This window comes from Pomacea canaliculata, linkage group LG7, assembly GCF_003073045.1.
Source record: "Pomacea canaliculata isolate SZHN2017 linkage group LG7, ASM307304v1, whole genome shotgun sequence".
Lineage (NCBI taxonomy): Eukaryota > Metazoa > Mollusca > Gastropoda > Architaenioglossa > Ampullariidae > Pomacea > Pomacea canaliculata.
The window spans coordinates 8,281,107-8,308,909 of record NC_037596.1 but is presented as its reverse complement, the minus strand read 5'-3'; the positions used below and the strand labels follow the sequence as shown (position 1 = coordinate 8,308,909).

The following is a 27,803-nucleotide window of genomic DNA, read 5'->3' as shown; positions in this document are numbered from 1 at the left end:
TGAATAGTAAATTTCGGCTATGAATTATAAATACAACACATGCCAATAATGGAATTTTCCGCCGTAAAAGCATTGTTCACATTCTTTTTTATTTTGGAAGGGTGTTTGTTTGTGTTTTGTTTTTGCTGCTGATTTGCACGTAAAGAGATTATGTCTATTTCTGTTCAAAGCCTTTAGTTGTAGAAATATTGTAACTTATTTCATCCTTTTTTTCATCCTCAACAATTAGATGTTTATAGTGTACAATGTACATTGTTGCAGATGTCCTGCAGCTTTACATGTAGGCCTTGTCTCCGTCTTTCTGTAACTTTCTGTAAAATAAAATCAATTTTTAATGGAAATGTGGGTTTAAACTGATGATCTTGATGCCTACCGTGTAAGCTTTAAATAGAAGAATATAAATATAATATAAGAGTTAAAATATGTTTATAAAGTTCATTAAGTTGAACAGTTTATTAATTTTCATTTAATTTAAATTGCACACTTCATTCCCTAAGCTTGCTTATACGAAACTGTTACATGAAGTAAAACTTGTTTTTATTTATCTTAATTTGCTTCTTTTGTTGTATTTCATTGTAAGTACAAAGTCAATACAGAGTTTATGGTATTTATGGTATGATCTCCAGGTTGTTTTGTATTCGTGGGTAGCACACACACACACACCACTTATCTACGTGTGTGTCTAGAGGCACCATGGAATTACGAAGAACTAATCTGTCCAAAAGAGCTGTCCGGCGAATAGTATCCTCTGTACGGTGTATGATACAGATGCTGGGGTCAAGGGTCAAGCAACCTGGCAGGTGCCACCTGATTGCCTGATGTGAAGCAGTTCATTAAGGTTCTTTTAAACAGACCTGTAAGCGAGCTGTCATGTGTTACAAGTGCTTAGATATGTTTTTAACTGACGGAAGTGTGCATGGAACTCTTTATGGTAGGTCCACAGCTTTGAGTGGCTTGTGATCGTGCGTTCGTGAAGTGAAACGATGAATTCTCCAGTCCAAACATCGCTATGCACATGACTGGTCCCAAATATTATAGCTTACAGTTACCTTCCACCAATCAACAATCTGCTTGATACTCGTAGAGTGCTCTTCCTATCCGGAAAACAAGCCTTAGTCCGGCACGTGGTCCAGAACAAGGAACCTAAGTGATGCAGTGCAGGATTTACTTTCAAGATGGAGCGTGGAATTGTAACAGTGGGGACAGCTCTCGTGATTTTCCTCTTTACATGTCACAAGATACTCGGTATGTGGACTTTCAGTGTCTTTAAGATCAAACTTCTACAGCAGTATACTAAACTATCCATGCACTACCTTTTTCCTACATTAGTGTACTATTGGGACTACACCCTCACAACGCGTTTGTAACATCAGTATATTATCACTATTACTGCCGAATATTTCCTTTTGAACAATTCTTTTCCTCTTACTTTAATTATTTACTTACTCGAACATTTCTACTATTCTAAAATACAATTTCAGAAGCGCAAACACATGATAACTAGTGTCAGTATGGTATGCAATAGTTCTTCTGCTGGTGTTTGGAGGCAAGTTTATAATCTGTCAGAGGGATTTCTAACAAGTCTTGCATCTCGGATCATAGTTGAAACGATACTGGTGAAGAAGGCTCGCAATAGACTACAAATTAGAAAGGTTTAATACACAGAGATGGAGACTGTCGTGTTAAATACAATAACAGGGAAGTTTGATTAGTGGCTGCGGCTTTTGTCACTCTGTCACGTCCTCGATCAACTTTGACAGGGTTAAAGGTTATGCCCCGGTCATGCCGACCCTTACTTCATACGCCAGCCCACCACAAACAAAACAAAGGGAAACAAAAGATCTAATAAGTTTTCATGTAGGTGTCTACATATTACTCGATTATTCCTGACTTTAATTATTTTTATTGCCCTACGATCTCTAGCTAGTTTTGTATACAATGATTCATCCTACGATTTTAATTTGAACAATCACGAATTTTTGTACAGAGAACTACTTAGGGCACGAAGAGATAAGCTTCAGGAGATGATTAAAAGATAAACCCTCCTAGACAACAGTGGTTTTGTGCTTGTTGCGCCTTCTGTCCTCCTCGGACCGAGTACCGGGCTGAGTCCTCATGGTGTGATGACTAAGCGACGAGTGGGTTGTACAAGTAGAAATACCGATAGTAGGGCCCACCTCATGTGGACAGTCTCCCCCAGTGGTGGCCTTGCATTACTAGAATCCACCCTTACATAAAGCTAACCCTAACACTACCCACACCCTATGTAACAATTCTTATAAACCCTAAGTAATGTAGAGTGATGGATGTCATAAGTAACTCTACTCGTAAGCGACTTATTTTTGCAGGAAAGAACCTTGGTCATAGTGCTTCCTTCCTACTTTAAAAACAATTCTGTTTTGAGAACAGTTTTGAGACAAGGGTGTCAACACAAGAAAGAAAGAAAAAAAAGAGACGTTTCTCTCTCCATATATATAAATATATATCCCATGTCACATCCCTATTCACCAACTTAGCTTCTCGCATTGAAAGTGCAGTAGACAAGTACTTATATCCGACACGACCAAATTGTTTTAAAGCACGTAAATGTGCAGAATGTTTTTACATGCATGTCCACGAGTTTGATTTACTGAGTCGATTGTGGTGGCGCATGCGCGTGGTCAAAGGTCAGAAGTATTGTCAACACGACGCACCAATCAAATCACAGACAAGTTGATGGCCACTTCACCAGATTCGCTTCCTTCAGCCAACATCCTGATTGTTGTTTCTCACACGAGATTTTCCCCCAGACAGAACAAGGTTTCTATAGAAAGTATTGGCAAAATGGCGCATGGACCTGTCACAGCTGTTGTGATGTTTCTGATTGCATGTCACAGGACACTGGGTATGTCACCTTTAGGATTTCATTCCATCGCTGTATTTGACTCTCCATTTCTACAGTAATATTCTATAACTACTTTGTAACTACTTTTTTCTTACATGAGCTTGCTGTTACTACTACTACATCATCTCTGCGCACATAAAACATCAGTACATTAGTACTACCTCACTTATTTCTTTTTAAGACATTGTTTGCTTACTTCGTGTATTAACGCAGTTACTCTGAAATAAAACTTTTAAAGATTTTACAACAAGTACGGCATAGTAAGAGTTAAGACCAATACAGTATGAGAAAGTTCTTAAGGCGGATTTAGAGAGTTTTGTATGCTGAATGAAAGGAAGTATATGTATAACTTTAAGATATTTATGATCTTAATTTACTGATTTTTGACAACAGGTAGGTTGTAGGTGCAGTTATTGTTATTTGACATAATTTTTGTATCAACAGATGTGTAGATGTATAATCTACGTATAACTCACAATAGTAATCCAATGTTATCTTCTATGTTTTTCACTCCAGCTGACATGATTGTTGAATTTCCTGCCTTTTATTTCATTTCCAAGAATGGTGTTACTTTTGAGTTGGAAAATCTGCATTCAAAATTCATTTTCCCGCTTGATTAATTAAAAAAATCGTTATCAGTGACAGGAATTCTGTTCCCTTCCGAAACAGTCTTACGAATGTAAAAATGTGCACATTGCACAACCAATAACATATTCAAAATATAAGAATAATTCTTACTTTACCTTTAGAATGCCGTATTCACCATACATATATTATTCCAAAGCCTGATGTACGAAGCTAGACTATAGACATTCTGGTCTGTGGACAAATAGCGTGAACAATCGTCAGCAAAATAAAAAGCAACAAAACTTTCGAGTGAATCCTTGTGCTTTTGTGGATTAAAAGGCCAAGGGTTAAAAAATCGTCTTGTCAAACAAAATAGTGATGTCTGCCATTTGTGTTAAGTTGCGCTTTTCTCTCTCACTATGACAAACGGCTAAAAGAATATCTCTTTAAATTTATAACTACAAATTACATTATAAAAACCAGCAACATAGTCTCCAAAAAATCCTCGCAATTTAACTGCGCTTAGAAACAATGAGATTTAATACCAATCTCTTTTTAATGTTTGTAACAGCTCATTGCGCCTTCATGGTCAGTGTGTAAAATGTTATTTGGGCAGACTACCAAAAGTCAACGGAACAAACTTGACAAATCGACTGTTTGTGCACTTAACAAAAGACTAGCTAGATGTTGATTAGAGAAATAAGATATTGAACATATGAGGCTATCATTTGCTTTTTTATCTGATAACAGCTATTAGTTTGTCATCTAACAACGAAATTGAAGAGCTGTCCTTAAACAAGAGATCAGTGTCATGCAACCAGTTAACCCCAAACTCCACCATCTACTGGACTATCTCACCTTTACAAGGACAGGTGAAACAGGTGGGAATGTGTGATGCGGTGACATGCACATCACCATACGGTCCGAACGTCAACCTGGAACGACCTAGCCCCACGAGTTCCTCCCTAACCTTCCTGAATGTCAGCCGGGAGTGGGCGGGTACAGTGGTGTGTACAGAACGTTTACTCAATGGAAGTGAGCAGTCTGTCAACAGTACACTGGATGTTTATCGTAAGTGCACAGATCTTTCTGTAAAGAAGTGATAGAATAGCACAAATGTAGACCAGAAGTAAGGTTTATAAATCAGCGATCAGGACAACAGTGTCTGTATTTATACGTGAGTGAATAGGTTGCAATAAAGTCAAAATATAAAAACGATAAATTTTCTTCTCTCTTCAACTTGTTTATTTATTTATCAACTTTTCATTTTCTTCCTTTCATAAGACAATTCCGGGGTCAACAACAGCAGTTTTGTGATCAACCGCGAGGACTGGTCTCTGACTGTCATTTTGACCGTCCCAAAAATCTTCTCCGCTCTCGGCAACTACGGAGCTAAGGTCCGCTGTTTCTACATGGTGAGTGCTGAGCGTGGCGAATATTCACTGTTAAAATGTTTAGTCTATGTCTTTCTGATGTTTATTTATAGCAATTATATAAAATAATAATCACTAGTTCTAGCTAAGGTAAAGCTGAGACCATAAAGAGTAGAGGAAAATATATATACGATTGATGGCTACGGCGTTTGCCACGCAGTCGAGTCCTGCAACACACTCAAGGAAAGTTAATAGGTCTAGAGGAAGTCTTCAAATTTATTATAGATCACAATATGTAAGTCTCGAAAACGCCATGAAAGTCCTCAGATGTTATGTACATTTCCATCCTTAATGTCTCTAAAGTACCTGTATCTGGCCCCATACCCTGGAATTCTCCACACAACCTGGAGGTCTCTAAATAATGGACAGATGTAAGCACATGGGTCGGTCAATAGCTTTAACTCTATGGATCTCTTTTAGGTCGGTGTTATAGTTACGACCCCAGGAAACAGTCCCTACTTTTCACAACTTTTCTTTTTTCGTTGAAAAATGGAGATGTCTTTAAAAAAGCAGCTGACAAAAAAATCAGCCCAAAAACGTTTCAGACCAGGAACCTCGGATGGTTTTTAAGAACGTTATTTTAATCTGTACACAATGGTTGCCTTTTATTTACAGACTTCTAAGGTCAACGTGTCGCTGGTGTCATACAACGAATCGTCTAGAATGTACAATGTCGGCTACTTCTTTGTCACTTTGCTAGCCAGCCATGCAAGATATAAAGATAGATACCGAGAATGTTTAGACGACATCCTCCTACTTCCTGGTAGAAAACATTTTCGCGAACAAAGATTGCGTAAGTACACGATATAAAAATAACGTTTCTGAGTAACTTTGTTGTGTTCAGATGTAAGTTTATGCAAGCCATAAGCAGGGCTTCTGCTATGGCTAAATTCTTTGGGGTCCCAGGGACCCCTTCTTCAGATTTTTAAGGGGTCCTTGTTCTTCGCCCAACTTTGAATGGGACCCCATCGACGAAAATTGAAGGGGTCCTCCGAACTTTTAATGCGTACTGTACGCAATTTTTTGCGTAAGCAGAAGCCCTGCATAAGTATTACTCTTATTTGTTACAGTATACAACAAATATGTCATCTTCACATGTACTTTCACATCTCCCACGATTAGTTTTATGCGGGTGCCTGACTCCTCATCAAAAGGTTGATGAGTAAGTTGTCAAAACAAAGGTTACAGCGTATGAACGGGAAGTAGTACAATGCAAACTAAAAGCAACCGGTTCGATGCCCGTGTCACGCATGGAATCTTGTTGATTAGGGAGTGGAGCTGGTACCCTAGGTCCTCAGAGAGCTGGTGGAAATAAAGTAGCGAAGAAGAGGTGATGAACACCACCAGAAAATCTGGCCCCGATATAAGTTGAGGACACCTCACTACCTTGCACCTCTGAAGCCACGAGACAACTTTTAAAAATTTCTAGTCAAGGCATTGTGTATTTGTTGCGTCCTTCTGACAGTTCATTTTTGAAAACATAAGTCTAAGACCATTAGAATGGACTTCCTGTTGTCAGTCCATTTACTTCAGTAACAGTTCTCGAAACTAGTGACAGACCTCATGAACTCGATAAACATATTATGCAATCTCTTGGCGGTACCGACAAACACGTTAGCACATTATCACCACCCCACCCCCACTACTACCACTTGACTATTCTTGCTGCAACAACACTTGTGGAACTTTTAAATCGTTAGCCACAATGACATGTTATCATAAAGTGATCATAGAGGGATTATTTCGCTATTTATTGAATAATTCATGTCGCACTCATGTTTGTTACAGGGCATTCTTATAACTTGCCTACACCAAACATACTTTGTAACGAATCCTACATTCCTGAAGAGGGTCCTGTTAGCTGCAGCTGTAGTAGTACATTTAAAGAGCATCCCGATGCCAGACTCAGGTGGATGTTGGGAGAAAAAGTTGTAGCTTTCGGTGACTATGGAGTCGAGTGGCTTCCGCTTCCACCTCAGGTCGTTAACCGCAGCCATGACAGAACAAACCTCGAGTGCGAAGTGGAATGGCTTTACAATATGCGCTATCTGCACTGGATACAGGTGGCATGTGAGTACAAAGAAACATTTTTGTTCCAGGGCTGATGCAAGACAATTACAAGTTTATTTCAGTAATGAAGTATTTTTTTGATTTACGACAACTGCGGACATAAAAATTATGTACTTTAAATATACAGAAGGTTTTACATTTAAAAGGTGTTTATAATTAAAATACTGAATAGGGATTGCAAGAGATGACAGAATCAAGGCAGAAATTAAAAGTGAAATCGCTTTTAAAATAGAAGGTCAAAAGGAAGCAGAGAATAATCCAGGAAATGTTTCTGTAAGAACAGGTAAACAACTAGTCACCAAACACTTGTAAGGATTAAATGCCCGCTTACATTATACACGTTTATTGTAGTTTTTAATACAATTTAGTATTTTTGAATGTAAGTGTCCACTTGTTTAAAGATAAATGATTCTGATCTCTGCCTGTGACATTTTCAGATGGACCAGATGACATCACCATCAAGCCCTACAAAAAAAAAGTGGTCAATGGCCGTGTCTACTTACCTCCAAACGGCTCAACCGAGGTATGCCTGGAATGCGAGGTGGGTGATGTCCAGCCTTTGAAGTCAGAAATGGTCACGTGGGACGGCCTGTGTGACGGTCAGCGAGGTTTTTATTGTATTCTGACATTCAAAGGTAAAATGGATGATGGGAAGGTGGTCACGTGCTCTGTCACCAACGACGCCAACAACAACCACACAGCCAACACCAGCATCATCCTCAACATATCAGGTCAGTCGAAGCAGACAAACGTTTTATTCCTACTGCTTTTGTTAACTATCGGGTTACTGTTATCAAATGATGTTATAAGTTCTTAACGGCATATTACTGGTAGGAAAATACTTTTGTGTAAGTAATAATAACAATAACAACAAGATATTTTTTTCCTTTTCAAACTTGTTTAAGTTCAGGTAATCATTTTTTGCACTTGAGGTCTTTAGCTGTACTTGTAACCTTCGAGTATGCATGTTTCTGCAGAGGCAGATGAAAACTTTCCAGCAAACACCCACAATTTGGCTCGTCATTTACCAAGCTTAGGGATAATTTGTATCAAACAACCCCACAAACAAAAGCCATCATGCCCGGTGCGTGCGCAACGCGATCTGGTGATCGAGAGATTGGCAAACCCTCGCGCTGCCAATATGTTTGGTTCAATCTTGGAGGCCCAAGATTTAGCCAGTCTCGCTGACATACATATGCATGACTATCAAGTCTTTGCTTTCGGCGTGTGCTCTTAGTTACTGTTTGTTTAAACAATAGCAACTGATAGCTAGCTCATGTTCATATTTTTTATACTTTATGGCTATTTGATTATCAAAAAGTAAATACTTTTCACAATCTTAACATGCAAGAACGCTTACTCCAACCACATGGCGGTTTCGTATTTTATCTGTTGGTGTATAGTATTCGGATAATTATTTCCTCATTCTTAAATTTATTCATCAGTTTTTACTATTTAGATGTTCATGATTCAACATTGAAAAAAAGATTTCTGTTACAGAATTAAAATTCATTGCTTTAGTAGCAGAAATCAATTATGTAATAAATAAATATTTGATCTTTCATCGACCAGTCGCACAATTACAATGATAACTTGATTCTTGCTTCATTAGTGTTTATGTTTGTAAACCTAGCTGTTACTAAAGTTTTTTTTAAAGATGAAGTGACAGTTTTCTGGTTGTTTACAAAGATGTCTTACAGAAGGAGACACATGATCAAAACTCTTACGTTTTAGGCTCCAGATGCTACAACATCTACATTTTAGAACACCTTGTTAAATTTTCTGTGTGTGATTTGATTTTTTATTCATCAGTTTTCACAATTCAGGTGTCCATGATTCAACATTGAAGACAAGATTTCTCTTACGGAATTTAAATTTATTGCTTTAGTACAAAAATGAATTATGTCATAAATAAATATTTGGTCTTTCGTCGACCAGTCACTAAAAACAAATTACAACGATAACTTGATTCATTGGTGTTTTGAATTTTTTTTATGTTTGTAAACCTAACTGTTACTAAAGTTTATTACTCTTCCGTTTTAGGCTCCAGATGCTACAACATCTACATTTTAGAACCTCCTGTAAAATTTTCTTTGTGTGATTGTATGTTTTAATAAATTATATGCATTTTATAGGCCATTGAAATCAATGTAGAATGCTTATTTGAAGCATGTTTAGACAAAAGCTATAGTAATGAAATTTCAGGCAATGGCGCATGCGGAAAAAAAACTTTCCTTTATAGAGAAGAAGATGTTAAAGACAGTTAAAACGACAGGGTAGCTAGCAGAAAAGAATTTTGCCAACAGTGCTGTTGTAAGGTACCACCAATAAGAATATTATTTGTAAAGGTAAAGTCGAAGTTTTTTTATGTTTACTGAAGATAGTTTCTCGGTGTCAAAATTCGTGGCTAGTTTACTAATTTTTCACGTCCTGAAAATAAAATGGCTAATACTTCCGTCGACCATATGTCCTACTGGCCAACGGAAGAAAATCCGGATCAAATTCAGTAGACAAAATTATTCATTTCTACATTTTGTATTGATACTTATTTTTAGTAGCTTTATTAAATTAATGTTCCGATAATTTTCATGTGCAAAAGACTTTCTATTAACCGGAGCTCGAACAATTGACACTTACAAGCAGCCGGAAAAAAGCTCCCGAAGAAATACCACTTGAAATAAAAATTAAAATAAAATCAATTTCATGCTGAAATGTAGATCATCCTGATGTCTATACAGTAAACTTTCTTCACCTACTATAATAGTTTTAAGTGTGTAATTTGTTTTCTAAGCTGCTTGAAGTTTAAAAAAAGACAGTTAAATTTATTAAGTTGAAAAATTTATTGACTAACAATGCACTCTACATTCACCAAGCTTGTTTATAATAAAACTGTGTTACATGAAGTTAAAGGTGTGCTATATTAGGCCGAGTTATAAACAGATTCTGGTAATTTCAGGTGTTTGTGTAGCTCTGTTGTTTGATGACAAAAGCATTCTTGTGTATAGTTAATATTCAGGAGCAAAGTGACATTGTATACGACAGAGCAATGTGTAGACGCAGCTCTACACACACAATGAAGTTGATCCATTGTCTTCTCAATAATGTATTCTTTGAGAGTTTATGCAGACTCTTTCCGTCACTGTAAGTGAAAAGAGAAGGACATCGCCCTCCCGAAAAGCTGGCCCCGAGGAAGGTGAGGTCTCGAACTCTCCCTCCCTAACGACCTGAAAAAGGTCAAAGAACAATTTTGTTCCCGTGAATTGGACAGCGACACAATCGTTTCCATATCGCCTGGGTTTCTGAGATTTGGTATTTTGTGGATAACTTGTATCAGCCATTCTCTTTTCAGCCACCGGTACTGACGTCACACGGCTTCGGGCCCAAATGGAGGTTTAAACAAGAAAATCGTTTTTAATATCTGCTATTTAATTTATGCTATTTTTATGTTCCAGTTAATAATTAGTGACACTAAAAGGAGTCTTTTGTTCGAGATATGTCATTGATATATAAGTAGTTCTATATGCACGTTTTGTGTATGGTATGATACAATATGGTATTTTTTGTAATATCTTTCAAGCAACCAAAAACAACGTTTATACAGTGTCTACCAGTCACATCTGGTGCCTGTTAGCTAAGAGTTTATTTAGTTTGCTTAAGAAGAAAATAAAATAGTTCTTACTTGTAAAGAAGTTATTTTTGTACGGATGTAAAACGATCGTTATACATTATAATAATGTGCATCCTGGATTTGTAACAACTCCGTGCGAGATGATCAAGTAACAACAGTCAGTCAGCAAGTCCACGCCAGAGATTTGTCTGTTGTGAGCACTTCCGGTAGGAATGACAACTGTTGGAGGTATGTAATGTACTTTTTCAAAGCGTGTTTCTGGAGGATGTTCACCTTTATACGTACAAATGGTGAAAAGTTTGATATTTTAAGTGTAGCATGTATAAATAGGATAGTTTGGCTTTGACTGCACGGTGTATACACCATGTATATACACATGCACATCAGCACATCGTCCAAACGTCTACCTGGAGCGACTTCACCCTGAGAATTCCTCCCTAGTCTTTCTGAATGTCACCCGGGATTGGGAGGGTACTGTGGTGTGTACAGAACGTTTCGCCAACGGAAGTGAGCAGTCTGTCAACAGTACACTGGATGTTTACTGTAAGTGTCATAAAAGGCATGTTGATTTTAAGACTATTCTGTACGCCTTTCCAATAACATTGTAGGACTCAAAACAGAACCCTAGACAAAAACAACGCTCTATACTTTTTTGTAAGTAAATTGGTTGCATAGGCAAAAAAGCAAAGGCAATATATCACAGTATATTTTCTTCTTTTCTTTCCACCTGTTTGTTTATTTATCAACATTTCCTTTTTCGTCTTTTATTCAGACAACTCAGGGATTACCAACATCAGTGTGGGGGTAAACCGTGAGGACTGGACTCTTAATACTAGTTTCATCGTCACAAAAATCTTCTCCGCCCTCGGTAACTATGGAGCAGAGTTTTATTGTCACTCTAAGGTGAGTGCTGAGAATCTCGAAAATACATTGCTGATCTCGTATGGCTTCAATTTATCCATGTTCAATCATATCACATCTAATAACGTATTAATTCATAATTTTACATATAGTAACAAGGAAAGCTGAAATAAAAAAAGCGGACAAGGCTATAGAAAAATAGCAACAAGTCGTAATCAAAGTAGATAGTTGTAGGGGCAGACAGTCTGTACTTTGGAGATCGCAAAATAATTTCTAGCTTTGTACCTTGGACGTCTCCAAATCACCTATATACATTCTCTATGGGTGTCAAAATAGCTTAAACACTTTTTCACATCAGTGTTCCCATATAATGAACAGATCCTTGCCCTGGAAGTCTCCAGATAGCATCTTTATTCGTACTCTTAGGGTCTTTGTATACATTCTAGTCCTATCCCGGGGACTAAACCCACATGTCCATGCCATGGAGTTTTTCACACAGTCGGTAATCTTGGACTCTCCACCAAGACGATTATTTTGTTCATGATTTACACATTTTGTTTTACAGACTTCTAAAGTCAACGTATCACTGGTGACATACAACGAATCGTCTTTCATATACCACGTGGGTTACTTCGTGCTTACTTCGTTCAGTCGGCCATATTATCACCGTGATGAGTATCAGCAGTTTTGTGCTTTTACAATCCTCGTTCGCCCTGGTGAAATCTCGATCAGTTTTGATCCTCGAAAAGCAGGACGTAAGTAAACAGTGCTGAAAACAGAATACATTAGTAACTTTATCGTGTTCAGATTAAGTATATGATAGCTGTATGTATTAGTGGTATATTTATTACACCAGAAAAGAAATATGTTCCAATGATAAAAAAAAAACGTTTAACCCAATCCCAGGAAAACAATTGAATTATAGGAAATTTACTATGAATGTGTTTACAATCTCCTGTTGTAAGATAAGTTTTTCGCATGAACATCTGTATCTACCACGATGACCTGATGTGAGTTTCTGATACCTGACGGAGGAGTGGACACCTGAGTTGTCAAAACAATCGCAACAGCCTCGTCACCAGCAGTCGTACACACTAACCTATTCCATACCCGTTTGACGTATTATACTCTTACCCAAACTGATCCATGTGGGATTAGATACGATATGTCCTTAGATCAGACCTGAGCAAAGGCCGGCCCGCCTCCTATCTCTGACCGGCCCGCCCGCTGGCCCGCCTGCCAGTATATATACTATACATACAGTATTGTGTAAAACTGAGTTAACTATATTAGTCCGAACCTCTAAAACCATCCCAGTTTCTCATGCGGCCCCTTGGGAAAATTAATTGCCCACCCCTGCCTTAGATGATTAAGAAATGCCAAATAACAAAGCAAAGGACATGGGCTTCACCCTCACAAAAAGTGGCCCCGAAATAAGTAAGGGCTCCTAAACCTCTCACTCTTAAGAACAAAAGGCCACGGGTCTACCTTGACCTTATTATTCCTTATCAAGACATGGTGAAGATGTTGTGGATTTTTAACAATACATTCTTGAAAATAATCTCAAAGAGAATCGAATTCTTTTTGCCATTCCAATTACTAAAGTATCACTTCTCGAAGCACAGCCTTTTAGTATATTCTATGATCTCCCGACCTACTTATACACAGGCGACGTTGACAACATATACTACTTCATTCTCACTACAACTACTACCACTAAATACTTCTTGCTGCTACCACTCCTGCCACGTCTTTAAAAAAACAGAAATCGGAGGATACTCTCGAGTGCAGAGTGAGATGTTAACACTGATAACAGGACTGATAATAAATACACACAGCATGTGAGTGCATAGATATAAATTTGCTCATAATCTTGGGCATGGCAAAGTTTTACAAATTTATAAGCGTGAATATTTACAAGTTTGATGTAAGTTTGTTATCATTATGTCAAGATCAACATGTTTTGTCTGTGAAACAAATTAATGGTCTTTCCCAGAGCTCGAAGAGCCATCCATGCCAGAAGCAGACTGTCACCTTGACTACATACTCGAAGATGGTCCTTCTGACTGCATCTGTGCCAGCAAATTTCTAGGGAGCCCCGAGGGCAGACTGAGGTGGTATCTGGGAGGAAAACTTGTAGCCTCTGGTGACTACGGAGTCAGACGACTACCACTACCCTCCGACATCGTTAACCGCACCCACGACTTTAACTATCTCGAGTGTGAAGTGGAGTGGCTTTACACTGAAAGATCAGAGTTGACTATAAAAGTGGCATGTGAGTGCAAAGAAAAAAAATGTATTTATATGCAGTAAAATCATTTTCAAATTTATTTTTTTTTAATTACGCATTGGTTTAAGTAATTAATGGAATCTGCACCTTTAATTACAGCAAAGTGTATTTCAAGAAAGACATTCATGATGCCATACTGCATGAAAGTAACGACAGAACCATGGAGTGAAATGCAGGACAAACGAAACGAACTGTTGATACTACCACACGCAAACACAGGCATCATTCAGATTTAATATTTATTACATTGTTTATAAAAATACTGTTTTGATGGTAAAGCTGGAGTTTAGGTTAATGCATTCGTCAACCATAAATTAAAACACTAGAAGGTCAGAAGGAAGCGGAGAACAATGCATAAAATATTTCTGTAAGAAAAGGTGGAAAAAAATAGTTATTCGACACATTTCCATGACATGTTTAGCGTAGTTTTAAATAAGCTTAACATATGACATCTTTATTGTAGTTTTCAATAAAACTAATCGCTCAAACGAGTAGATGTTCACACGTTTGGAAAGAAATAGTTCTGATCTCTGTGATGACCTTTTCAGATGGACCGGATGATGTCATCATTAAGCCCCTCACTATTACTCATCTAGAAGACGGGAAACTTCATGCTGCCTCCCCGGTGATCAGTGGCCAAGATGTCTTCTTACCTCCAGACGATACATCCGAGATAACCCTACTGTGTGAGGCGAGGAATGTCCAGCCCTTGACGTCACAAATGGTCACGTGGGGCGGCCTGTGTGACGGTCAGCAAGGGTTTAATTGTAAAATGACCTTTGAAAGTAAAACGGATGACACGAAGGAGGTCACGTGCACTGTCACCAACTATGACAACAACGACTACACAGTCTTTACCAGCATTATACTCAATGTTCCAGGTTAGGAAATCCGGCAAAAGTTTTGATCTTACAAAAGTAACGGTATCTGTTAACTGATACGGTTTCTTGTTATCAAATATTTAAAATATCTTATCTGCATAATTTGATAACACATCTCACTTGTTTAAGCAGTGATAACAAAACAACAACAAAAAATGCATTTATATTTTTTTAAATAATTTCTTAATTTCGAGGAATGAATTATTTATTGAGTAGCCATTTTCATTCTTGATTTCTCCTACATACTCTCTTTAAGCTAGTATGTTTTTGCACAGGTAGACGGAAACTCTTTTTCTCTTTGGTGGTAGTAAGTTTAAAGTATCAGGAATTTGTTCAGATGGTCCAGAGACCGTCAGCATCCAGTACCACACTATTTCTACACCTGGCAAGTGCCACGTGATCCTTACCTGTGAGGCACCTGGGGTCAAACCCTCGACCTATGACATGTTTGTGTGGGGCGGGATGTGTGAAGGCCAGCAGGGCTCCAGGTGTGTCATCACAGTCAAAAAGGATGACGGGAGAGAAGTGACGTGCACTGTCACCAATCATATCAATCACGGACGTACTGCCAGCGCAAGCGTCACGTTGTCAGGTCAGGTCAGGTCAGGTCAGGTCAGGTGACGTCAGGTATATGTAATAGACACTTTGTGGTGGTAAAGTTTGTGAAAAGCAATATTTCTTTACTGTTTGACACCAGACTTTGTCCAATTGACATTATCGGGATTAATGAGTCAAGAAATGTATGGTTAAAAATATTTTTCGGGGATCGTCTGCAGAACAGTTCTGTAATCTGTCCGTCTGATGGACAAACAAATGCTCTTTGTAAAAATATTGTAATACCCTTGTAACCCAGCTAAAATATTTTATTTAGTCAACCTTAAAATTGCGTACACAAAGCGAAACAGAACAAAATTGAGAAAGTGTTGTAGTGAACAGATTAAGAGTTGAACAACGTCGAGTCTTCAATCGTGTTTATGATGACAGGATGTGAAAGCCAAGACCCCATGGGTAAGGGTGTGGGCATTGGAGTAGGTGTGACTTTGACCCTTGACCTGCTGGTGGTGGCTGTGGTGGTTGTTATCTGGAGACGTCGACGATATCAGAGAGGTAATGTAACAGTTTGTCAAAATATATAGTATAAATATAATCTAGCAATGTCAGATTATTGTTGTTGTTATTTTTATTATTAAAGCAAATTTGTTTAGCACATTACTAAATCTCAGAGCCGACCCAATACGCTTTACAAAACAACATAAAACTACGAATTGAAAAAAAAACCAAAAACAAACAACGGTCAAAATACAAGAACATAAAAGTGATCCAGTAGTCAAGTGAAATACTAATGTTCTCTAAGTTTGTTTTAACCATTCTAAAATCTGATCACTGTCTAAAGTAACTGAATATTATATTATTATACACATATTGATATAAACTTATTAATTAAAAGACAACAAAGCATTTGGTCAGTTTATCGTAACTTAAGTTTACATACTTTTTCTTGCTTTATTTTTCTTGCGTTCATAGTATACAAATATCAAACATCCTAGCAGTAAGCTTGTATATCACTGTCCGTAGATGTTAAAATAGTATTTAATAATATATAATACATAATAAAGATATATGGATGTGGGTGAAACAGAGTAGTCACTGTGGATGAATGCGTGTGTTGTGCAATGTGTACATAAACAGTTAAACTGTTTGTAACAGCCGGTCTTATTAAAATGTACTGAAAGTATGTATACTGAAAGTATTTACTTTATCGTATTAAATAAATATAAATTACAAGAATGCCAACATATCTTCTTTGTTCATTTAAGACCAAATGTACGACAAACCCAGTCAGGACCCAAGTCTGAGTATGAGTAACACATACGAGATGATGAGAGCAGGTCTTGACACTTATACTGACATAAGTAAGTTATTTCTTTGTATATATGCAGCGTGTACATTACAAGTAAAGATAAAATGAAGATACTACAAGCTGTTTCACATTACTGGTGATTGGCATAAATCTCTTGATTTTCTTTAAATATCAAAGAAGAGTCTGAAAGAATTCTTTTTTCTTAAGCACAGATCAAGACAATCAGTCAAAGCTCCCGCCAGTCCATCGGTTCTAAAATTAGCATCCTACACACGTCCCATTCTCCAAAGAAAGGTGACAACCTATATATCGGAAATACACATCAGAAATCGCTAACGACTTCAACGCATTTCAAATTTATTTCAGTTTATTTTATATTAGACTTCTCCAATGCCACTCTTCATAAATTAGTCCTCTAATGTTTTAGAAAAATCGTGGAACAATATGTTAACAATTAAATACAAAACATTAGTAACTATTTCGTGTTTCCAATGCTGTCATTCCTGGTATTCATTAATTACCACTACATAATTTAAATCAATTTCAGTCAATGTAAACAGTTCTCCGATTATCTTCTTACATGTACTTTCACTTTTCATCCTGCTTATTCTTTCATCTATTTTCGCTCACGAAACAAGTGAATCTACATCAGCATTCTCCTCGAGGCATGCTTCATGAAAACGTCACTTCCGCCATGACAGCAACAAAAAAACATGACATAACGAGTTGTTTATTTATCTAAAAAAGTAATCCTAATTAAAGGCGAGAGAGCAAACAGAAAATTAATCAACTTCTACAAAACATGGTTAAGTGTGGATAAGCAATGAGAGACTAACGGATCTCTAGTAGTAACTTCTATATATTTTTTTTTCAGTGTATGTCTAGAAACTTCATTAGCATTTGTGCGTCTTACTTTACTAACTACACTATATTGAATAGTAAATTTTGGATATGAATTATATCTATACATAAATACAACACTTGCCAATAATGGAATTTGCCGTCAAAAAGCATTGTTCATATTCTTTTTTTTATTTTGGAAGGGGTGTTTGCTTGTGTTTTGGTTTTACTGCTGTTTGTATGTAAAGAGATTATGTCTATTTCTGTTCAAAGCCTTTATTATAGAAGTATGTAACTTATTTCACGTTTTTTTCATCCTCAACAATTAGAGTTATATTAGTGTAGCATGATACATTGTTGCAGATGTTCTGCTGCTTTACAGGTAGCCCAGTTCTCCGTCTTTTGTAACTTTCTGTAAAATAAAATCAATGTTTTAATGGAAATGTGCGCTTTAAACTGATCGATCTTGATGCCCTACAGTAAGCTTTAAATAGAAGATATAAAAATAATATAAGAGTTGAAATATGTTTATAAGTTCATTAAGATTGAACAGTTTATTAATTTCATTATGTAAATTCCACACTGCATTCGCAAAGCTTGCTTATTACGAAACTGTTTACATGAAGTTAAAGCTTTTTTTATTTATCTTAATTTTCTCTTTTGTGTATTTTTTATTTAAGTAACAAAGTCAAATACAGAGTTTATGGTATTTATGGTATGATCCCAGGTTGTTTTTGTATTTGTGGTAGCGCACGCACGCACAACACACACCACACACTAGTCTACGTGTTGTCTAAATCACCATGCAACTCGGAAAGAACTTATCTCTCAAAAGGCTGTCAGAGCGAATTAGTATCCTCTGTCACGGTGTTATGAGACAGATGCTGGGGGTCAAGGGTCAAGCAACCTGACAGGCGCCAAACGATGTGAAGCAGTTCATTAAGGTTCTTTTAAACAGACCTTGTTACAACGAGCGCCATGTTGAAAGGTGTAGATGATGTTTAACTGCGGAGGTGCATGCCAAACTCTTCGTTCGTGTGGTCAAGGATACATTCTTCAGCCAAAACATCGCTATGTCCACGACTAGTCACAAATATTATAGCTTACAGTCAGTTACCTTCCATCAGTTAACATTATAATTGATACTCGTAGCGGGCTCTTAATATTCGGAAAACAAGCCTTTAATGAGGCACGTGGTGAGGACAAGGAACCTAAGTGATGCAGTGCTGGATTTACTTGCAAGATGGAGACTGTTGTGTTAAATACAATAACAGGGAAGTTTGATTAGTGGCTGCGGCGTTTGTCACTCTGTCACGTCCTTAATCAACCTGGACAGGGTTAAAGTCATGCCCCGTCATGCCGACCCTTACTTCAACGCCGCCCACTACAAACGAAGCGAAACAAAAGTAAACCAAGAATCTAATAAGCTTTCCCGGTAGGTCTTCTCCATATTCCGTTCGATTATATTCTAGGACTGATATTTTTATTGCGCCTACGATCATCTAGCTTTGTTTGTTATACAATAATTCATCCTAAACTTTAATTATGAACAATCGCGAATTTTTTTTTTAAGAGAACTACTGAGACACGAAGAGATAAGCTTACAGGAGAAGATTTAAAAGATGAAAGCCTTCGTACAACGAGTAGGTTTGTGCTGTTGCGCCTTCTGTCCTCCTCAGATGTAGTACCGGGCGGAGACCTCATGTTGTGATTGACTAAGGCGACGAGTGGGTTGTACAAGTACAAATACCGGAGTATAGGCCCAGGCGACGTGTGGTACAGTCGTCGGTCCATGATGTGTGTGGGCCTGTGGCATTACTAGGACCACCCTTACATAGACAACCCTAACACTACCATACCCATGTTAACAAAAGTTACTTATAAACCTTAAGTAATGTGGAGTGGCATGTCATAAGTTAACATCTACTCCTAAGCGACTTATTTTTGCAGGAAGAACTTTGGTCATATTGCTCCCTTCCTAATTTAAAAACAATTCTTTTTTAAGAACAGTTTTAGACCAGGCACCATGGTTTCAACACAGAAAGAAAGAACGTTTCTCTCTCCATTATAATATATATCCCATGCACATCCCTATATTCACCAACGTTAGCTTCTCGCCATTGAAAGTGCAGTAGACAGAGTACTTAATCCGACACGACCAAATTGTTTAAATCACGAAAGTGCGCAGAATGATTTTGCAGTGCATTCCCAACGAATTGAATATTACATGAGTCGATGTGGTGGCGCATGCGCCGTGGTCAAGGTTCAGAAGTATTGTCAACACGACGACCAATCAAAGTCACAGACAAGTTGAGGCCGACTTCACCGATTCACTTCCTTCAGGCCAACATCTATGATTGTTGTTTCTCACACGAGATTGTTCCCCCGAACAGAACAAGGGGTGTCTAGTAGAAAGTGGTGTGTCAAAATGGCGCATGGACCTGTCACAGCTGTGGTGTATGTTTCTGATTGCATGTCACAGGAGGCACTGGGGTAGTCTCCTTTAGGATTTCTATTCTCATCGCCTGTCTTTGACTCTCCATTTTACGAAGCAATATTCTAATAACTATTTGTATACTACTTTTTTTTTTCATTAGTGTGCTGTTCTACTACTATACTACTAACATCATATCTGCAGACTAAAAAGCATTCAGTCCATTAGTAACTACACTACTTTACTTCTTTTTGAAAATTAGTTTGCTTATTTCGTGATTGAACAATCGTTACTCTGAAATAAAACTTTTTAAAGATTTTACAGCAGCGCAGCATAGTATGAGTTAAAAATACAGTATGAGAAAGTTCTTAAGGAGGATTTGAGAGTTTTGTATGCTGAACTGAAAGCTAGTATCGTATACATTTAAGATATTGATATGATCTTTATTTACTGATTTCTGACAAACAGGTGGGTTGTAGGTGCAGTTATTGTTATTTAGACATCGAGTTACTGAATCACAGATGTGTAGATGTATAACTTCGTACAACTCACAATAGTAATCCAAAGCTATCCTTGCTCTGTTTTTTCACCGACATAATTCATTGCTGTTTCCTGTCTTTTAATTTTATTTCATCCCAAGAATGGTGTTACCAGCAACCAGCAACATAGTCTACAAGTAATCCTTGGTCTTTTACTGCGCTTGGAAACAATAAGATTTAATACCGATCTCTTTTTAATGTTTTTAACAACTCATTTTCCTTCATGGTCAGTATGTAAAATGTTATTTGGGAAGACTACCAAAAGTCGACGGTACAAACTTTACAAACTGACTGTTTGCGCACTTAACAAAAGACTAGTTAGATGTTGATTAGACAGATAGGATATTGAACATATGAGGCTATCACTTGCTTTTTTATCTGATAACAGCTATCAGTATGTCATCTAACCACGGAGTTGAAGAGCTGTCACTAAACCACAACCCATTGTCATGCGACCAGTTAACCCCAAACTCCACGATCTACTGGACTATCTCACCTGTACGTGGACAGGTGAAACAGGTGGGAATGTGTGATGCGGTGAAATGCGTATCACCTTACCCTTCAAACGTCGACCTGGGACGTCCTAGCCCCACGAGTTCCTCCCTAACCCTTCTGAATGTCACCCGGGAGTGGGCGGGTACAGTGGTGTGTACAGAACGTTTCGCCAATGAAACTGAGCAGTCTGTCAACAGTACACTGGATGTTTACTGTAAGTGTGCAGATCTTTCTGTAAAGAAGTGACAGAATATGCAAAAATGTAGACCAGAAATAATTTCAGGTTTATAAATCAGCGATCAGGACAACAGTGTCTGTATTTATACGTGAGTGAATAGGCTGCAATAAAGTCAAAATATAAAAACGATAAATTTTCTTCTCCCTTACACTTGTTTATTTATTTATCAACTTTTCATTTTCTTCCTTTCATAAGACAATTCCGGGGTCAACAACAGCCGTCTTGTGATCAACCGCAAGGACTGGTCTCTAACTGTCATTTTGACCGTCCCAAAAATCTTCTCCGCTCTCGGCAACTACGGAGTTATGGTCCGCTGTCCCTACTTGGTGAGTGCTGGGAATCGCGAACATTCACTGTTAAACTGTTTTGTCGATGTCTTTCTGATGTTTATTTATAGGGCTTTTATAAGATATTAATCACTAGTTCTAAATAATGTAAAGCTGAGACCATAAAGAGTAGAGGAAAATATATATACGATTATTCCGTTCGCCGTTCGCCTCGGAATAACTAGTATGCTCGTAGAGCCTCGGCTGTGCTGTCGTCCTCTGCAACCATTGTGCACCTCTCTGCTGACACTCATCCTGGTCTCAGCGCCAAAGATGGAACCTCGAGTGTTGGGGGGGGGGGGGTAGCGTATTGACGACAACAACCGTCCAGCACTCAAACAAAGGCAGAAACAGTCAGCGGGTGTTCGCCAACACTAGTCCCGCCACAACTAGCAACAACGCCAGACTACCCGCCCTCTACAAATCCATAGAGCGCTGAAACAGATGTTGACAAATATTTGGTGCGCACAGGAACATAATGTTCTGCCACAAATACCATCCGGACTGGAGGCCTTGCGAATATTCACTCGCTGAAACCGCTCCACAAATTACTCATGACAAATCTTAACCTTCTGTACAGGGTGAGGAGAACTACGCAAATCTTTCATTTGCACTGAGAAGTCATGAGTCTCCAAACGAGCAAAGAAAGCATTAAGAGCATTAGGCATGGCCGTACTCTCAACGCCTGAGATCGAGATTTTGGCTTTTGACCCCTTACTCCGATCGTCAATATTGGGCATGTTGTTGAGTCCCTGCCAAGCTCCTCGGATGTTATCTGTAGCAACCTGAGACTCTATTTTGGACTTGTGTTTCACCTTGACCCAACGGATAGCATCATGGACCTCTCTATGTACCAATTTTGTTTGTCATGGGCAGAACCCGTGAAGAACACATGTTTCTTTTTGTTCCGCACTGCTTTTAGGCCCTTGAACATCCAAGGTTTGTTGTTAGGATAAAACATAAACTGCTTTGATGGAATGGTGCAATCTACACAGAAGGAGATATATGAAGTGATGGTGTTTACTAAGTCGTCCAAATTAGGACATGCTTCTAAAAGTCATCCCAGTCAGTACATTCACCACAGCCTTGACATAGAAACTAGGACTACGATGATGAAGAAAATGGAGTTCAGACATTTCGTTGCAATCTGCAATGCCAACTTATTTATTTAATATTTACACAGAAATTTTAAGTATTGGAATTTGATTACCATTTGACGGAGATCCAAACTACTTAATTGTATCTTTACTCCTAACTGTGTGTTAAATGTTGAGTATGCATGCCTGCCCTTGTGAGCAAAAGACAAATTTCTGTCCTGGGTATCCTAGACAGACAATAAAGTTTGTTTTGATTTTGATTTGATTTGATTTTGATTAGTGGCTGCGGCAATCTGTGCACAATGGCTACTTTTTATTTACAGGCTTCTAAGTTCAACTTGTCACTGGTGTCATACAACGAATCGTCTAGAATGTACAACGTCGGCTACTTTTTCGTCACTTCTCGAGCCAGCTTTACGGGATATAAAGAGAGATCTCGAGGATATAAAGAAAGATATCGAGGACATAAAGAAAGATATCCTTACAGCTGTTTATCTGACATCATCGTTCATCCTGGTGCAAAACATTTTCACGATGCAAAATGGCGTAAGTACACGATATAAAATAACGTTTCTTGGTAACTTCGTTGTGTTCAGATATAATTTCATGCAAGCCATAAGTATTACTCGTATTTGTTACAGTATACAACAAATATGTCATCTTCACATGTACTTTCACATCTCCCACGATTAGTTTTATGCGGGTGCCTGACACCTCATCAAAAAGTTGATGAGTAAGTTGTCAAAACAAAGGTTACATCGTATGAACGGGAAGTAGTACAATGCAAACTAAAAGCAACCGGTTCGATGCCCGTGTCACGCATGGAATCTTGTTGATTAGGGAGTGGAGCTGGTACCCTTGGTCCTCATGGGGCTGGTGAAAATAAAGTAGCGAAGAAGAGGTGATGAACACCACCAGAAAATCTGGCCCCGAGATAGTTGAGGACACCTCACTACCTTCCAGCTCTGTAGTCCCGAGACAACTTTTCAAAATTCCTAGTCAAGGCATTGTGTATTTGTTGCGTCCTTCTGACAGTTCATTTTTGAAAACATTAGTCAAAGATCATTAGAATTAACTTCCTGTTGTCAGTCCATTTACTTCAGTAACAGCTCTCGAAACTAGTGACAGACCTCGTGAACTCGAGAAACATATGCAATCTCTTGGCGTTATCATAAAGTGATGATGGCGCTATTTATTGAATAATTCATGTCGCACTTTGATGTTTGTTACAGGGCATTATGATACTTTGCCTGCACTAAAAATACGTTGTAACCAATCCTACATTCCCGAAGAGGGTCCTGTTCGCTGCCGCTGTACCAGTAAATTTAAAAAGCATCCCGATGCGAGACTCAGGTGGATATTGGGAGAAAGAGTTGTAGCTTCTGGTGACTACGGAGTCGAGAGGCTTCCACTTCCACCTGAGGTCGTTAACCGCAGCCATGACAGAACAAACCTCACGTGCGAAGTGGAATGGCTTTACAAAGAGCGCTCTCAGAAGAATATCCTGGTGGCTTGTGAGTACTAAGTGGATGAAGGCAGACAATTCCTTACAAGTTTATTTCAGTAATGAAGTATTCTTTTGATTGACGACAAGTGCGGACATAAAAATTATGTACTTTAAATATACAAAAGTTGTTTCGTTTAAAAGGTGTTTATAATAAAATACTGAATAGGGCTTGCAAGAGATGATAGAATCAAGGCAGAAATTAACAGTGAAAACGCTTTTAAAATAGAAGGTCAGAAGGAAGAGACTAATGCAGGAAATGTTTCTGTATGAACAGGTAAACAACTAGTCACTACACACTAGTAATGGTAAAATTCTCGCTTACATTAGATTATTCGTTTATTCTAGTTTTTAAAAAATTTATCATTTTTAAAGGTAAGTATCCACTTGTTTAAAGATAAATGATTCTGATCTCTGCCTGTGACATTTTCAGATGGACCAGATGACATCACCATCAAGCCCTACCGTGTTCTTTCTCAAAAAGACAGCAGCAACGAGACATTACTTGCTGCCTACCCAGTGGTCAGTGGCCATGTCTACTTACCTCCAGACGACACAACCCAGGTAACCCTGGTATGCGAGGCGAGGAATGTCCAGCCCTTGAAGTCAGAAATGGTCACGTGGGATGGCCTATGTGACGGTCAGCGAGGTTTTAATTGTAAACTGACCTTCAAAGGTAAAATGGATGATGGGAAGGTGGTCACGTGCACTGTCACCAACGACGCCAACAACAACCACACAGCCAACGCCAGCATCATCCTCAACGTTTCAGGTCAGTCGAAGACGACAGACGTTTTATTCCTACTGTTTTTGTTAACTGATCGGGTTACTGTTATCAAATGATGTTAGAAATTCTTAAAGGCGTAGTATTGGTAGGAAAATAAATTTGTGTAAATAATAATAACAATAACAACGAGATATTTATTTTTATTTCGTTTCAAACTTGTTAAAGCTCAGGTAATCATGTTTGCACTTGAGGTCTTTATCTGTACTTGTAACCTTCCAGTATGCAAGTTTCTGCAGAAGAGGATGAAAACTTCCCAGCAAACACCGACGACTTGGTTAGTCTTTGACCAAACTTAGGGATAATTTGTATCCAACAACCCCACAAACAAAAGCCATCATATACCCAGTGCTTGCGCAGCGCGATGTGGTGATCGAGAGATTGGCAAACCCTCGCGCTGCCAATATATTTTGTTTAATCTTGGCGACCCATATTAGTCAACAGCTACATTTTCAGATGGTCCAGATACCGTCGGCATCCAGTACCACACTATTTCTACACCTGGCAAGTGCCTCGTGATCCTTATCTGTGAGGCGCCTGGGGTCAAGCCCTTGACCTATGACATGTTTGAGTGGGACGGGATGTGTGAAGACCAGCAGGGCTCCAGGTGTGTCATCATAGCCAACAAACGAAGGGATGTCGGGAAAGAAGTGACGTGCACTGTCACCAATCATGTCAACCACGGACGTACTGCCAGCGCTAGTGTCACACTGACGTTGTCAGGTCAGGTTTATGTCGTGGTAAACTTGATATAAAACGACATCTTCCTACTATTTTAAATCAGACTCTATTCAGTTGACATTATTATCACTAACGTGTCAAGACATTTATAATTGAAAGTGATTCTTCAAGTATCGTTTGTAGAACAGTTATGTAATCTGTTTGGCGACCAGACTGATGAACAGACAAAACACTTGTAGGAGTAAGACTGCTTCTAAACTGCATTCAAGCTGTTTGAGCATCCACAGACGTGTTTAAGTACATTCAGAACATAATTGAGAAGATGTTGCAGTGAACTTAGGCAACGCTAGTTCTTTAGTCTTAAAGGAAGTATAGTTGGCAGACTCAGCAGCAGCCTTGTTTCTCTCATTGTAGTAATGTTGTAGTGAACTGTCTAAGTTATCAGTGCACTGCTGTATTAAATATACAGGTATTGCAGTAAACAGTATAAGAATAAAGTTGGTTTTCTAATCGTGCTGTTTGTGCCGACAGGTTGTGAAGTCAAGGATGACCTCATGGGTAAGGGTGTAGGCATTGGAATAGGCGTCACCTTGACCCTAGTCCTGCTGGTGGTGGGTGTGGTGGTGGTGGTTGTTATCTGGAGACGTCGGCGATATCAGCAAGGTAATATTTGTCAGAATATGCAGCTAACACATAATCTAGCAGTGTCAGAATATTCATTTGTCACATTTCAGCAAAACTTCAAAAAATATTTTTGTTGCCCATTCCGCTATTAGTTACTATGAAGACGATCAAAGAAGACCTACAATATAAAGTGGGAAAATTAGTAACTTTTATGACTTTTTTGGAGAACAGGGGGTTTAAATTTTGAATAAAATGATTCCAAACATTGTATTTCAAGAAATATCTAAATACGTAGCAAGAAAGAGTAAATATTTCTGAATGTATCATAAGTTACAATACGCCACTCAAGTGTACAAGGTTTTAAAGTAAACAAAAAAAAAAAAAAAAATTTCCTATATTAGAAATGCAGCATGGATTGTCTTCGTGTGCTGTTTGCAAAATGTTGACAAAGGCTGCATACAACTGCGTACACCGTTAATTAAAAAGTATTAAATACAAACAGGTTATCTGATTCAGTTAGTTAAAGATTCAGTGTCCTCTAGCTGTGTGGATTTTACCCTATCTCTAGCATTAGCCTATAGATCGTCTGTCCCAAGACATTAAAAAGATAATATTTAACACTATAAATAATAACTATAACGACAATATGTACTTGAATTGGTAAAAGTATGTAAAGCTATTCGACTATTCACGAAAGCGTGTGTTAGAACAAGCCGTATCTAGAATACATTTTCATAGAGACAAATTGAAAATATTTCACGAAAATTTTATTGATCGTGTTAGATACTATAGACCACAAGACTTACAATCCGTAGTTTAGTATAGTTCTCGTGGCCTATTCTTTTGTTATTTTAGACAGCAATATACGAGAAACAACGAGTCAGACCCAGGTCTGAACCACACATACGAAATGACAATGGCAGGCATGACCCCCGTACTCCAGAAGTTAAGTTTATCTTTTACCTATATTGTCAGCACATACACAGCTGTTAAAATTCGTTTCTTGAAATCACTGGAATGCGTTGAGCACAGTGTGCATCCTGTACAATTATCCACAAAATAATTTAATAGCCACATCAGTCCCTCTGTTATTAAAATTGGAACTAACACATGTTACATTCTTCGAAAGTGCAGGAGTTCACTAGAGATTTTTGACAAAAGCGTATCTGTGTAGTAAGTGTCTGATCAGTAGGCCTGTGTGGAGAAAAAACAAAACTTTCCTTTCCGATCTTTCTCTCTCTTGGCTCTCTTCTTACATATCTCTCGTTCTTTATTTCACATAGATCTTTTTATGCTGTAGAGTGCACAGACACGAAAGTGTTCATCCTATTGTTTGTTGCCCTCTTTAACTGCTCAATCTAACCCGTTTGAGATCATTTTCAATTTATATAAGTTTATTTTATATTGAAAAAAAGCATGATACCCTGTTTACATTTCACACAAAAATATTTCATACTTACAAATGTTCAATTTTTATAATGAACTCCATAAATCTTCAAGTAATTGATACATTAGATAATCTTCTAACTGCCACATCACCTTCATCTTTTATCTGTCGTCTATTTTCAGCTCAGGAACAAATCACTGTAGCACCTTCCCCTCCATGTGAAGTCGATGAAAAGTCTCATCAGACATAACAGCCAAGCCGGTCAAAGCAAAACAACAGAGAAAAACACAAAAACAGTGATATAATATTTTTCTTGTATATAAAGAGACTGTGTCTGTCGAAGGATGTTAGAGGTAGAACTATTGTAACTGAAATTTTC

General features: G+C 38.1%; 2 protein-coding genes across 3 annotated transcripts in view; both read left to right on the top strand.

Annotated features, from left to right (window-relative positions):
* The window catches only part of LOC112568582, a 53,487-nt gene extending 36,881 nt beyond the window's left edge, over positions 1-16,606 (top strand). The window contains exon 10 of the mRNA XM_025245921.1: positions 16,432-16,606. Coding sequence (XP_025101706.1) covers positions 16,432-16,583 — 152 coding nt within the window. The 3' untranslated portion in view covers positions 16,584-16,606. The remainder of the gene's footprint in view (positions 1-16,431) is intronic.
* Positions 1,070-10,635, top strand: LOC112568585. Of its 2 annotated transcripts, none has more exons than XM_025245926.1 (6): positions 1,070-1,245; positions 4,202-4,522; positions 4,736-4,866; positions 5,500-5,677; positions 6,673-6,954; positions 7,392-10,635. In XM_025245926.1, exons 1-6 carry the CDS (start codon positions 1,176-1,178, stop codon positions 7,769-7,771), a joined length of 1,362 nt encoding a protein of 453 aa, XP_025101711.1. In that variant the 5' UTR covers positions 1,070-1,175; the 3' UTR covers positions 7,772-10,635. The 2 variants fall into 2 exon arrangements, with proteins under 2 accessions (XP_025101711.1, XP_025101710.1); XM_025245925.1 differs by lacking the exon at positions 1,070-1,245 and adding an exon at positions 2,591-2,884.
* Positions 16,607-27,803: the final 11,197 nt, after the last annotated feature.